At 61.5% G+C, this 14,028-nt stretch overlaps 1 protein-coding gene across 2 annotated transcripts; it reads left to right on the top strand.

Annotated features, from left to right (window-relative positions):
* The first annotated feature begins 2,661 nt into the window (after window positions 1-2,661).
* GRIN2C (glutamate ionotropic receptor NMDA type subunit 2C) lies at window positions 2,662-14,028 on the top strand. Of its 2 annotated transcripts, XM_075559446.1 has the most exons (13): window positions 2,662-3,054; window positions 5,570-6,171; window positions 6,444-6,558; window positions 7,812-8,023; window positions 8,195-8,357; window positions 8,577-8,730; window positions 9,594-9,719; window positions 10,083-10,312; window positions 10,671-10,831; window positions 11,105-11,292; window positions 12,453-12,685; window positions 12,973-13,509; window positions 13,591-14,028. In XM_075559446.1, exons 1-13 carry the CDS (start codon window positions 2,662-2,664, stop codon window positions 14,026-14,028), a joined length of 3,552 nt encoding a protein of 1,183 aa, XP_075415561.1. The 2 variants fall into 2 exon arrangements, with proteins under 2 accessions (XP_075415561.1, XP_075415560.1); XM_075559445.1 differs by having other exon boundaries at window positions 12,973-14,028.

Below are 14,028 nucleotides of genomic sequence, written 5' to 3'. Positions count from 1 at the left end.
GCCATATGCTTGGGAGCCGGGGAATGAAGGAGCCTGCAGTGGGTGACATTGCCTGCAGGGACTGGGTGTGGGGGCAGAGATGAGCTTAGAGCAGCTTGGCAAAGGCCGGCATAGCAAGAAAGACTGTACTCTCTGAACCCCGAGTGAAATTCTCTGCCTGGTGGCTGCTCAACTCTGCAAGATTCCAAGATGCCAAACCAAGCTCACTGCTATGAGAGGGGATGCCAACTCACCTCCACCCGAGGGCAGGTCGATCTGCCCCTGTGGGTTTCCGAGCCTGTAACTCTTTATGGGAGTCGAACGCCTCGTCTTTCTCATGCGGAGCTGCTGGTGGTTTTGAACTGCTCACCTTGTGGTCAGCAGCCCAATGTGTAACCCACGGTGTCACCAAGGCTCCCAAGGGCACCACGGGACTAGTATATTCCCTCCCTGCCAAAAAGCTTGTCCTCTTGGCCTGAAACCCCACCATCAGGCAGGCCAGCTTGAGGCTCTGACGATTGCGAATTCCTGGCGATTACAACCAGTCACCTTTGTCCTCCCTGTGAGTTCCGGAGCCTGAGCCATGAGAAGGCCGGCCGTGCTGCGGAAACTGGGAGGGTGGGATATTGACGGGAGGCAAAATCAGGAGAGCAGGGAGGTTGGGGGTGCACGTAGCAACTTGATCATTCATCTTTCCCTAGCTTGTCCCCAGATTGTCACCTCTGCCTTGCATAGCCCCATCCACCTCCCTGGAGGGCAGAGACCGCGTCTTGCCCACACTAACACGCTGCCACGCAGAGCCTAGTATACAGAAGGCGCTCAGCATGTGCTGAGTTAAGATTCTGAATGAAGAGTTCATTTCCTGGTCTCCCTGGGAGGGATCTCTGTAGCAACCCCGGGGCAGAAGTGGTGACCTCCTGGAGTCCCATTCTTCCTCTGAGAGAGACCCAGAGGTCCGAAAGAGCCCTGTGCAGGTGGGCCTGCATGAAACTAGACTTTGCGCAGAGGAAGAAAGAAATTCAGCGGAGGGGCAGAGAGAGAGAGCTAGAGCCTGCTTCCAGGGGAAGGGGCCTGGGACAGCGGTTGGGCAGGGTCCGGAGCAGGAGTGGAGCCTGCTGGCACCTGGGCTAAAGCGCTTGACTGGCTAGCTGCTGTGCCAGCCATTTGAACCCACCCACTGCCCCGAGGGAGAATGTTGTGGGGGGGTCCCCTCTGTCAAGATGGACAGCCTTGGCGCTCCTGGGGGCAGCCCAGCTCTGCCCTATCAGGCACAGGAGTTGGAACCGACTCGATGGCAGTGGGTTTGGTTTTCTGGGAGATGGAGATGGAAATACTAGGCCCCCCACCCCCACCCCCGTGTGTGTCAGAGTAGAACTGCTCCCTAGGGTTTGCCCTGAGTTCTTGGAAGGGGGTGTGATGGGGGGCTTGTCTGCATTTCTGCCCTCTGGTTCCAAGCCTGCCCTGCTGGAGACTCGCTTCTTTGGAAACCATGCGATGCTGCATCCGATGGCCAGCGGGGACCGAGAGAGACACCACTCACACTCAATGGCCCTGGCAGGCTTGGCTCTTGGTCCCTGTCCAAAACGATGAGGTTTAGCTGGACTTCACAGCAGGTTTGGTTCCAAAGAGCCGCAACACCAGGACACGGGGCAGCTGTTCATGTACAAGATGCTTCGGGTCTCAGGTGGCCGGAGCTGTGGGCGAGGTGGGAAGTCACTCTACCCCTTTGCTGGAAGATCAGGGTGGTATGGGGGGCATCCAGGGCCTGGTAGGATCTCGCCAAGGAAGGTCCTACGGCTGGCTCTGTGGTGTTCGGGCCAGGCTGACCCACAGCATCTGTCCTAGTGGACAACTCCGCAGAGACCTGGCACGGCTTAGGTTGGGGCTGCAAGGATGGAGGGGAGGGGGAGGGCATTGGGGATGCAGATTATGAAAGTGACCATACCTGGAGGATGGTGAGGCAAGTAGTGATGCCCTACATAAGGTGCTTGCGGCCCAGCTAGGCTAAAAAGTTAAAAGTTGTCATTGAGTCGATGCCAACTCATGGCGATCCCCTGTGTGTTAGCATAGATCTGTGCTCTTTTGGGTCTTCAATGGCAGAGGTTTGGGGAAGTGCATCTCCAGGCCTTTCTTCCTAGTGCTCCTGGGTGGCCCTGACCCTCCTGCCATGCTGTGATACACTGAGTATATTTGCCATCTGTCCACCCCCCAGGGATGCCCCAATGAGATGGGTCCCTAGGATAATCCCAGGTAAGGAAGTGGGGCTCAGAGAGGTGAAGCAACTTGTCCAAGATCACACAGCAAGGAAGTGACAGAACCGGGGTGCAAACTCAGGTCTGTCTAACTCCAACCCATGCAGACTCTTAAGCACTGGTGTTGGCACTGTGCCCTCCTGGGGCCCAGCTGCAATCTGTGAGTGTCGAGCCAAGCGTGCTGTTCAACAGAGGAGTGGGGGAGGGTGAACACCCCATCAAGGCTCACTCTCCTCCCCAGCCTCTCCTCCGGGACAGCCTGGGGACACCTGCTAATTGTCTCTTTCTGTGTCTGTGGCCATCTCTTTTTCTCCCCTTCCTTCCCCCCATCTCTTTCTTCTGTCTATCCTCTGACTTGGCCTTGGTCTCCTGTCTGTTTGTCTGTTGGTCTCTCTCTGTGCCTGTCTCCCCAAAGGACCTTCCAGTGGACATGGGTGGAGCCCTGGGGCCGGCCCTCCTGCTCACCTCGCTCCTGGGGGCCTGGGCAGGACCGGACCAGCAGGCTGTGACGGTAGCTGTGGTGTTTGGCAGCTCGGGGCCACCCCAGGCCCAGGCCCAGGCCCGTGTCCGCCTCACTCCCCAGAGCTTCCTGGACCTGCCCCTGGAGATCCAGCCCCTGACTGTGGGGGTCAACAACACCAACCCCAGCAGCCTGCTCACCCAGATCTGCGGGCTCCTGAGCACTGCCCGTGTCCACGGCATTGTCTTCGAGGACAACGTGGGCACCGAGGCCGTGGCGCAGATCCTCGACTTCATCTCCTCCCAGACTCACGTGCCCATCCTCAGCATCAGTGGGGGCTCCGCGGTGGTCCTCACCCCCAAGGTGCCTGCCAAACTCATGTGCCCTTTTCCTTTGGGAGTGGGCCGGGCATGCAGTCTGGGGCCAGGAGAGACTGAGGTCCTGGGAAGCTGGCATTGGGTGGGGATGGTTAGGAGCGGAGGCTGGGGTGTGTGTGACGTGGACGAGCAGGGAGAAGCCTGCTGGTGACTTTCCTCGTGACTTTCACAGTTACAGTGTCCGGATGTGAAGGTGAGAGGTGGCCAGCCACCTCTGCCCGGGATGGGAGTCCGGGGAGGAGAGCTTGGTGCACATATGGTGTCTGTCTGTGTTTGTCAGAAACCTCCAGGGATGCTACCAGGGGGGTTACCTGGGGTCCCTGCTCACATAGGGGGATGTGTTGATCAGAGAACTTTCCAGAAAGGGTGACTTGGCTTAGACCTGGAGGATGAGGAAGGGTTGGAGGAGGGGCTCTGGGGGCAGAGTGAGGTGCCCTGAGGTTGGAAGGTGCCTGGGACTTTGGGGGAACAGAGGGAAGGCATGAGCTGCAGAGTGGTCAGCGGGGAGCATGTGGCCAGAGAGGGACCCAAAGCCCTCATCTCCTGAGAAAACGTCTGGATCTTACTCTAAGTGGGAAGCTGAGAGCTCTGCCTGATTTACGGTTCTTACTTTTTGATAGCTTTTTTAAATTAGAGAGAGCCCTGAACATGAAAAGAGTATAACAAAATCCCATGTGCCTGCCCTCCATCTCTGCCCAGCAGGCCCCTTGTCACACAGAGACACCCCCCCGCCCCGCCCCCATCTTGTGTTATGTGAAGCAATATCCTGCAGTGTTAGTCTGGGTAAACTAGAGAAATAAATCCACAGAAACTCATATATGTATTAGAGAGAGTTTTATATGTAGGGTACGTGTACATTCAGAAAGCATCCCAGTCTGACTTAGTCCATATGTCGCACACTGATCCACAAAGTCCTCCTCAAACTCACAAAACACAGGCAATGACGCCGACTGCAGGAGGAAAGCAGAGTTAGTGAATGTGTCAACAACTCAGTGCTAGCAGGGTCTCCACACGGCTGCTCCAGCACCCACGGTTGCATCAGGGCAGGTCCATGTGGTTCTCCTCGGGGATGTCTCGCAGGAAATGAGCCTTGCCAGCTGAAGCAGGAAACTGGCTAAGGCAACTTCACCCTGGTCCGACCATCAGAAAGCAAGAGACCCAAGAACTAGAAAGGCGAGGCTCACAGAGCCATTTATCTCTCAGCCCTTCAATTAACCCCACATGTGTTTATCGGCCAGGTTGGCACATTAAACTGTAACTATCTCAATCTATCCCTTGCCAACTTGGCACCTGTACACAATTCTTTAGCCTAACAATCGCAGTAAGGCCTATTCCAGAGAGCCTTATTCCACCTGTAAATGCTTCTGACTGTATGCCTTCCACTCCGATGGCCACCAGGTTAGCTCCCACAGAAGACGACAAGATAGGACAGAGTAGAGCTGCCCCTGTGGGTTTCTGAGGCTGTAACGCCACAGGAGCTGCCAGCCTCATCTTGGCCTTGGGGAGGGACTGCGGGTTCCAAGTGTCCCACCTTGCAGTGAGCAGCCCAACACAAAACCCCCGAAGCCACGGGGCACAGGGAAGAATTTTCTTTTGAATCATACTTTGCTATGCCTAAGAAAGACTAAACATCATTCAGTCTCCAGTCCGAATCCACACTCCCCTCCTCATCCTCTCAGAAATATCACCGATGTTTCTTTGGAAGTTCGTTTTGCGAGGAACAGGCTCTGTGCCTTGCGATGGGCTGTGACGCCAGCCCTCCCTCAGTCTCTAGACCCCTTCCAAGCGCTAGCTCCTCCTCCACCTCCCTCCCTCTATTTTCCTGCCACGTGCCTGTGGGAAAGAAGCAGGCTCTCCTGGAGTTTCCCCTGATTCCTGATTCGCTTTTGGAAACGCTCCGGACCGGGGCTGTGTGGTGACATCTTGGTGATGGTGGGGGCGTTAGATTTAGGTGACAGAGCTCTCGCGGAGGGGCAGAACTTCCTCACCCCACAAGGCGCCCTGCAGGACCGCGCCTTCTCAGCTATCTCTGGGGCTTTCAAACCCTCACCGCCCCTGAATCCAATGTAGCCGATAATGGGGCAGGAGCAACCAAACTAGCGGCCTATAGGATTCCTTAAAAACAGCACCCACCCCAAAACCTACAGCAAATGAGTCCCCTACAGTGCTCCTTTAAAATCCAGGTGGCTGGGCCACACCCCCAGAGGCGCTGATCCCATAGGGCCGGTATGCGGCCCGGGAATCTGCATTTGCTCTTGAAGCCGCGGACTGGGAGGTCGGGTGGGCCGGGCCTGCATGTTTGGGAGAGCTCCCCCGCGGGGCTCGAACCCGCGCGGTTGGAAGGCCGCTCAGACTTAGGGCATCGGTGGGGCTGGAGGCGTGGCGGCCCGGAGGTGGGCGGGGCATGGAGGGGCTGGAGGCGTGGCGACCCGGAGGTGGGCGGGGCATGGAGGGACTGGCCCCGCCCCGTCCGGCTCAGGCCCCGCCCCGGCCCCGCCCAGGAGCCGGGCTCCGCCTTCCTGCAGCTGGGCGTGTCCTTGGAGCAGCAGCTGCAGGTGCTGTTCAAGGTGCTGGAGGAGTACAACTGGAGCGCCTTCGCCGTCATCACCAGCCTGCACCCGGGCCACGCACTCTTCCTCGAGGGCGTGCGTGCCATTGCGGACGCCGGCCACCTGGGCTGGCGGCTGCTGGACGTGCTGACGCTGGAGCTGGGCCCGGGCGGGCAGCGCGCGCGCATCCAGCGGCTGCTGCGCCAGCTCGACGCGCCCGTGCTGGTGGCCTACTGTTCGAGCGACGAGGCCCAAGTGCTCTTCGCCGAGGCGGCGCTCGCCGGCCTGGTGGGGCCGGGCCACGTGTGGCTAGTCCCCAACCTGGCGCTGGGCAGCACTGACGCGCCACCTGCCACCTTCCCCGTGGGTCTCATCAGCGTCGTCACTGAGAGCTGGCGCCTCAGCCTGCGACAGAAGGTACGCGACGGCGTGGCCATCCTAGCCCTTGGCGCGCACAGCTACCGAAGTCAGCATGGCACCCTGCCTGCCACCGCCGCCGGGGACTGCCGCGGCCACCCGGGGCCGCTTAGCCCTGCCCGGGAGGCCTTCTACAGGTGGGCACCTGCCCAGGGTGGGGTGGGGCGCTTCATGGACCCAGAGGGCAGTGAGCCTGGGTCCTGGCAGTCAGACCCCCTGCAGCTGTTTGTCCTGGGTCAGCTCACCTCCCTGTCTGGTCTGCTTCCTCCTTGAACTTGACAGGGGGCATGGGGCTGGGCAGGATTACTCGAGGGAAAACCCTCTGCAGTAAGAATGGGGTGGTGCTGGCGGTGTGGAAACAGGGGCTGGTGCAGGGCCACAGGCCACCCTGCTTCTCTCCCACTGACAGGCACCTGCTGAATGTCACCTGGGAGGGTCGGGACTTCTCCTTCAGCCCTGGTGGGTACCTGGTCCAGCCCACCATGGTTGTGATCGCTCTCAACCGGCACCGCCTCTGGGAGATGGTGAGAAGGGGCCCTTGGTTCCCAGCCCCCCCCCCCCCCAGCCAGCCGGGAGCCCCTGTGGCCTGCCTTCAGCTAGCTCCCTAGCCTTCAGGTCTCAGCTGAAACTTCTCCTGTGGGAAGCCCTCATGACCCCCAGGGTGGGTGGGGCTGCTCCCAGCTCCTGTAACTCCCTGCCCACTTTTACTACAGAAATCACCCAACACCTTCATCCCACAGTTCTGCTCCCCGAGGAGTAAACTCCTGTGGGATGTGTACATGAATAGAAATCTGGCCGACTGGAGCCGGTGTAGGGAATGTGCGCAAAGCACTCTGAGACTAGAAAGGAGGCACAGGTGTCCGCCCTCCTGGGCCCTGGGGGCGTGGCGTACACGCTTGCGGTTAAACACAAGGCTGGTAGGTCAAGCCCACAGCGTGGCTCAGCAGGAGGAAGACTGGGCCCTCTACTTCCATAAAGATTCTCCAGAACCTTCTTTGATTTGCAGCCAACCATTGACCCCCGTGCCACCAGGGAGCCTTAGAGCTAAGACCCAAACCAAACCCGACCATGAGTCCTTGCCGACTCAGTGATTCTAGAGGACAGGGCAGAGCTGTCTGCCGCTGCGGGTTTCCAAGGCTCAGCGGCTAGTGGTTTCAAACTGCTGACCTTGCAGTTAGCAGCTCACCACATAGCCACTAGCCCACCAGGGCTCCTTCTGTCCACAAGTCCACATAGTCACTCTGAGTCGGAATCAACTGCATGACACCCAACCACAAACAAAGGAAGAAGCTAGGGAAGGCTTCCGGAGAGGGGCCAGAGGTGCTGGGCTTGCAGGGTTGAACAGGAGCTTGCCAAGAGGTCGCACCAGCCTGGTATAGACAGAGGGCATGAGAGAGGGCCCTTATAGGAGCTGTGGTGGGTGCTTGGGATGTGGAGATGGAGGAAAAAGGGGCGATAGGGGTGTCGTGGAGGAAGTGTGAAATGCCTTGAGCGCCCTACTGAGGCCTGGACACCGAAGATCCCGGTAGTTGCAGGGGCTGCAGGTTCAGGTGTGGTCCTCACCGAGGTGCTTGGCTGGCAGAAGTGTGGAGACTGGATGGAAGTTGCAGGGAGGGGCAGAAAATGGGAGCGGACTCTCCTCTTTTCCACCTGCTCCCACCATGGTCCTGCTGGCAGGCCCTACGCAGCCCTAGGTGAGGGAGGCCCCACGGAGAGGCTCCCCCTGAGGGTGGGGAGGGGCTGGACCCCTGGGGCTGAGGTCACTCACCCTCCGCAGGTGGGGCGCTGGGAGCGCGGCGTCCTGCACATGAAGTACCCGGTGTGGCCTCGCTACAGCGCCTCCCTGCAGCCCGTGGTGGACAGCCGGCACCTGACAGTGGCCACGCTGGAGGAGCGGCCCTTTGTCATCGTGGAGAGCCCCGACGCGGGCACTGGCGGCTGCGTCCCCAACACTGTGCCCTGCCGCAGACAGAGCAACCGCACCTTCAGGTCCGCACTCTTAGACGCCGGGTGCTGCGCGTGCATGGGTGGCAGTCATGGATTCTGGCTTATGTTGGGGGCGGGGTGAGTGGTGGGGCGTGTCCCCAGCCCAGGCAGCGGGGGCCAGCTGAGGCCCTGCCTGACGCCTGACTGGTGGTCTCTTGGCGGTGGCGGCCTTAGCGGGGACGCAGCCCCCTACGTGAAGCTCTGCTGTAAGGGCTTCTGCATCGACACCCTCAAGCAGCTGGCCAAGGTGGTCAAGTTCTCCTACGACCTCTACCTGGTGACCAACGGGAAGCACGGCAAGCGCGTGCGCGGCGTGTGGAACGGCATGATCGGGGAGGTAGGCGCCCTGGGCCCCCTTGGGGTGGGGTCAGGGACGTCCCCTCCCAGGGTCGCCTGGCTGTCACTCGGGTGGTCCTGGAGGGAGACCAGCCGTTGGCTGCGATGGCCTCTTGGGTGGCCAGCGGTGGCTGCTGAGCACCGATCACCGCGGTGGGGACGGGCAGCAGACAGGATGGGATGGTGCCCCAGCGGGTCTGACCCCTCCCCTCCCCCACAGGTTTACTACAAGCGTGCGGACATGGCCATCGGCTCCCTCACCATCAACGAGGAGCGCTCAGAGGTCGTGGACTTCTCTGTCCCCTTTGTGGAGACGGGCATCAGCGTCATGGTGGCACGTAGCAACGGCACCGTGTCCCCCTCGGCCTTCCTGGGTGAGCCCCGGGGCTGGGGCGTGGAGCAGGGGTGGAGAGGGTGAGCACAGCAGCCCTGGGTGTGGGGGTGCACCCCCCACAGTGGGTGGGAAGGAGGAAGAGGGCGGAAGGGAAGCTGAAGTTGGACGTTCAGTCTTGGGTTGGGTGGGAAGCAGGCGGGATAAGTTACCTGTCACTGAAGGGGGCGGGAGGCCCTAGGAAGGCTGGGGGTGCTGAGGGTGAAGAAAGTTCAGAATGAGGGGAGAAGTTCAGCAGGGAGCGAGCAGGGCTAACCTGAGGGCAGCCCCCTTTCTTCCTCATCCTGCTGTGTGGCTTTGGACAAGTCACCGGACCTCTCTGAGCATGGTCCCTTGGCCGCCACAGGGCAGAGAGTATCGTTGGCTCTGGAGATTTGCCACTACATCCAAGGAGGACCCACCCCCAGCCCCAGGGTCCCTCTCAGTACAACCGTGCCCAGGCAGATCAGGCAGAACAAGCAGATCACCTGGCCAGGTAGGGGAGTTCTAGAGGTGGGGAGGAGAAGAAGGAGCCAGTGTCTGCCTGTAGCTTGGTGATGTGGCCCTGTGGGATCAGGCTGGGAGTGATGGGGGTGCAGGCTGCAGGCAGGTGGTGGGAGGACAACGGGGAGAGCAGTAGGCATGGATCCTCTTAGGGGACAGGGGAGCCGGGGCAATAGGGAAGTTGAAGGAAGGGTTCTTGGTAGGGCGAGGCGAGGTGAGCCTGTCCAAGCAGAGGAAGGCGGGGACCAGGAGGGCTGGAGAGCCAGCAGCACTTGGGGGTGCTGAGTGTGGACAGAGCTGATGGGCCCCTTTGGGCCACGGTGGGAGGGTTGGGCCCTGAGCTGCTGCTCTGCCGGCACGCAGAGCCCTACAGTCCCGCCGTATGGGTGATGATGTTCGTCATGTGTCTCACCGTGGTGGCCATCACCGTCTTCATGTTCGAGTACTTCAGCCCCGTCAGCTACAACCAGAACCTCACCAGCGGGAAGAGTAAGCGCCACCGGCCCCTGCCTGGAGGAGGGAGTGGGCTGTGGAGGCCCTGACTGGTGATCTAAGAGAGAGAGAGAGAGAGAGAGAGAGAGAGTTTCAGGGCTTGGGACAATCAGATGGGGTGCTGGGCAGTGGAGTTGGAGGGAGGAAGAAAGGACAGGGAGGGCAGGTGGTTGGGGAAGAAGAAGAGAGGGGAAAGGAGAGAGACTGAGACTTGGCCTGGGAGTAGGGGTGGGGTGTGGGGTGAGGGGATTGGCAGGGATGGGTCTGTACCCAGGACAGGACAGAGGCAGGGCCATGGAGGTGGGTGAGCAGGCTCCTGAGGTGTCCAGGTGGGCCCCCGTGACCGCCCCTCCTCCTCAGAGTTGGGGGGCCCCTCCTTCACCATCGGCAAGTCTGTGTGGCTGCTTTGGGCTCTGGTCTTCAACAACTCGGTGCCCATCGAGAACCCCCGGGGCACCACCAGCAAGATCATGGTCTTGGTGTGGGCCTTCTTTGCTGTCATCTTCCTGGCCAGCTACACTGCCAACTTGGCTGCCTTCATGATCCAGGAGCAGTACATCGACACTGTGTCCGGCCTCAGCGACAAAAAGGTTCTAGGGCCACAGAGGGCGGGTGGGTGAGGGGACACCGAGGGCAGGGCCAGATCTTGGGTGAGTGCACACAGGCCAGCTGGGGTGGGGGTGAACAGAAGGGGGAAGCTGGGAGTCTGGTAGGGAGGGGGCAGGGAGAGATGACTGAGGCTCGGCCTATGGAGGGGCCTGGGGTGAGGAGTTTCTCCCTGCCCTGGGACTCAGTTGCCCTAAAACACCCTAGTGCAGTGGCCTGCCCCTCCAGACCAGAGGCTGGGTGCTGGAGATGGGGGTGAGGGTAGGGGGGACATCCCAGGCAGGATGGGGGCAGGGCATCCTGGGTGGCAAGGTACAAGCGGTGGCTGGTCCCTGCCTGCAGTTTCAGCGGCCTCAAGACCAGTACCCGCCCTTCCGCTTCGGCACGGTGCCCAACGGCAGCACGGAGCGCAACATCCGCAGTAACTACCGCGACATGCACACCCACATGGTCAGGTTCAACCAGCGCTCCGTGGAGGACGCGCTCACCAGCCTCAAGATGGGGTGGGCTCCGCCTCCTGTCCTCCGCCCCCACCCCGCCCTCTGCCTACCATCCCACTCCTTAGAGAGGTGGCTGTGGTCTTGTCCAGGACCCGGCCTTGACCTGAGGGATGGCTCCTTCTCTGTCCCCAGGGATGGGGCGGAGTCCTTGGGGGAGGGGCCTCAGAGCAGGGAGAGAGGGTTTGGGCTACACCAGGCAGCTTCTTGTGGCTCAGACCCCTGTCAGAGACCCCTGCCTGGGTGGTCCTTGGGACTGAGGGCTTGGCCTGTCCCCAGGAAGCTGGACGCCTTCATCTATGATGCTGCTGTCCTCAACTACATGGCGGGCAAGGACGAAGGCTGCAAGCTGGTCACCATTGGGTCCGGCAAGGTCTTTGCCACCACCGGCTACGGCATCGCCATGCAGAAAGACTCCCACTGGAAGCGGCCCATTGACTTGGCACTTCTGCAGTTCCTGGGGGATGGTGGGTGCTGGTCAGCAGAGGGGCGGGGCTGGGGGTGGCCACAGAGCCCCAGGCTGGGAGGCAGCCTGCTGATGGCCAGCATTTCCAGGACCTTGGAGAGGGCAGTGGTCTCTGGAGGGGAGAGGGCGGGCCAGTGGGAGAGGCGTGCGCGGCACTAGGAGCTCCTGGAGGGGTGCTGGAGGAGGCACACGAAGGTAGTAGCAAGGAGTCCAGGAGTTAGGAATGGCCAAACTCTTCCTCTAAGACGTCTCCATGATCTCTCCAAGCGATCCCCTCCTCTGCCCAGTGTCCCTGCCCATTTCTACCTTGATATGGTCTTAGGGCACCTGCCTAGCCTGCTCCAACCCAGCTTGCCCTGGGGCTAGAAAGAGCTCTCTTCACAGTCAGCCTGACACCCCGTCACCCCATGTAACTCAGAAACTCACTGCCATCGAGGCCAGGTGGAATCAAATGCCTCTGTGGGCTTAAAAGGCGTGTAGGGACCCTCTAGGGCAGCGGTTCTCAACCCGTGGGTCTCAACCCTTTCATAGGGGTCACCCGATTCATAACAGTAGCAAAACGACAGTTATGAAGTAGCAATGAAAATTGCTTTATGGTTGGGGGGGGGGTCACCACAACATGAGGAACTGTATGAAAGGGTCATGGCATGAGGAAGGTTGAGAACCACTGCTCTAGGGCACATCAAGCTGCCTGTGGGCTCCAGAGACAGCCTCATCTTTCTCATGTGGAGTGGCTGGTGGTTTTGAACTGCTGACCTTGCAGCTAGCAGTCCAATGCATAACTACCATGCTAACAGGGCTCCTCATCCCTTCCCATGGTGGCGAGATGAGGAGAACACAGCAGTGTGCGGGCTGGGGTCTCCTGGGGGCGGCTGCTTTGTGGCTCAGGGTGAGAGTGGTGATGAGTGTAGCAGATAAGACTGACCAGGTCAACAAGCCTGTGCTGGGCACGTGGGTGCAGAGCCCAAGCCTGGCGTTGCCCCCTGCCCACCTGGTTTCCCTTTCTTCCTGCTCAGGGGCCCTTCCCCCATTGCCCCCACTGCTGGGCTGTATCCCAATGTGCTCTCAACTGAGGGACAAGAGATGGTGCCCTGGCCTCTCCTCCCTGCAGAGAAGTGGGGTCCCTCCTGGGGGTTTCTGAGCCCGCCTGCTCCTCCTCAGGGGAGACACAGAAGCTGGAGACGGTGTGGCTGTCGGGCATCTGCCAGAACGAGAAGAATGAGGTGATGAGCAGCAAGCTGGACATCGACAACATGGCGGGGGTCTTCTACATGCTGCTGGTGGCCATGGGGCTGGCCCTGCTGGTCTTCGCCTGGGAGCACCTGGTCTACTGGAAGCTGCGACACTCTGTGCCCCAGACGTCGCGGCTGGACTTCCTGCTGGCCTTCAGCAGGGTGGGTGCCCGGGCTGAGCGCAGGGAAGGGGGCTGTCCTGGGGAGGTGGGTGGTGGGTCAGCAGGGGACATGAGAGAACCCCGGGTTTGGGAGCCCCTGGGTGAGCAGGAGTGGGGGCTTGTGGAATGTCTGGCACAGCACTGGGCACCTGGAAGGCCCTTCACACACATTTCAGGATTTCAGGGCTAGAAAAAAAGCCTGGGACAATAGGGTGTGGCTGAGTGAGCCGCAGTAGGTGCCCCAGTGAGCTTAGCTCACCACAGACCGCCCTCCCTCCCTGTGCCCAGGGCATCTACAGCTGCTTCAGCGGTGTGCAGAGTCTGGCCAGCCCCGCGCGGGCACCCAGCCCAGACCTAACGGCCAGCTCAGCCCAGGCCAGCGTGCTCAAGATGCTGCAGGCAGCGCGCGACATGGTGACCACGGCGGGTGTGAGCAGCTCCCTGGACCGCGCCACGCGCACCATTGAGAATTGGGCCAGCAGCCACACTCCCCGGACGCCCGCCGCGCGCCCACCCACCCCGGGTGCGCCCCCTGAACGCAGCCCCAAGGCCTGGGGGCCGCTGGCTGGGAGCCGCGCCGCGCTGGTGCGCCGTGCCCTGCAGCCTCCCGGCCGCCCCCCGACGCCCGCGCCGCCACTGCCCAACAACCCCTGGACACCGGGCCGGCAGGTCTGGGAGACGCGGTGCCTGGCTCGGGCCGGGCGCCACCCCTGGGCCTCGGAGCGGCACGCTCTGCCGGAGCGCCCGTCTCCTGCGCGCTGTCCTTACAACTCCTTTCCAAGAACCGCCCGGGCGGCGCGCCCCTTCCTCCCGCTCTTCCCGGAGTCCTCGGACCCCGAGGACCTGCCGCTGCTCGGGCGGGAGCAGCTGGCCCGGCGGGAGGCCCTGCTGCACGCGGCCTGGGCCCGCAGTCCCCGCCCGCGCCACGCCTCCCTGCCCAGCTCGCTGCCTGCCGCCTGCGCCGGGCCCACCTGCAGCTGTGGGGACACTCGGCCCGCCTGGGGGCGTCCAACACTGTCACTGCGACTGCCACCCTGCCGTGTGGCTTGCCAGCGGGTCGCGCTGGCCCCCTGCACGCACCGACAGCACGCCTGCCTTCACGCCCACGCGCCGCTCTGCTGGTGCGCAGCTGGCCCTCACCTCCGGCCCTGTGCCAGCCGCGGGCCCTGGCTTCCTGGGGTCTGGGGTCCGCAGAGCCACAGAGACCGGACTCTGGGACTGAGCACAGGCTACAGGGACCGTGGGGGGCTGGATGAGGTCAGGGGGCCAGCCTGTGGGGCTCACAGCTCCGAAGCTGGGCCCTGCTCCTGGAGGCGCTTCTCCAGCCTGGAGTCGGAAGTGTGA

The sequence above is a fragment of the Tenrec ecaudatus genome, chromosome 10 (assembly GCF_050624435.1).
Source record: "Tenrec ecaudatus isolate mTenEca1 chromosome 10, mTenEca1.hap1, whole genome shotgun sequence".
NCBI lineage: Eukaryota > Metazoa > Chordata > Mammalia > Afrosoricida > Tenrecidae > Tenrec > Tenrec ecaudatus.
The sequence above is the reverse complement of the archived record's forward strand: the minus strand, read 5'-3'. Positions and strand labels throughout refer to the sequence as shown.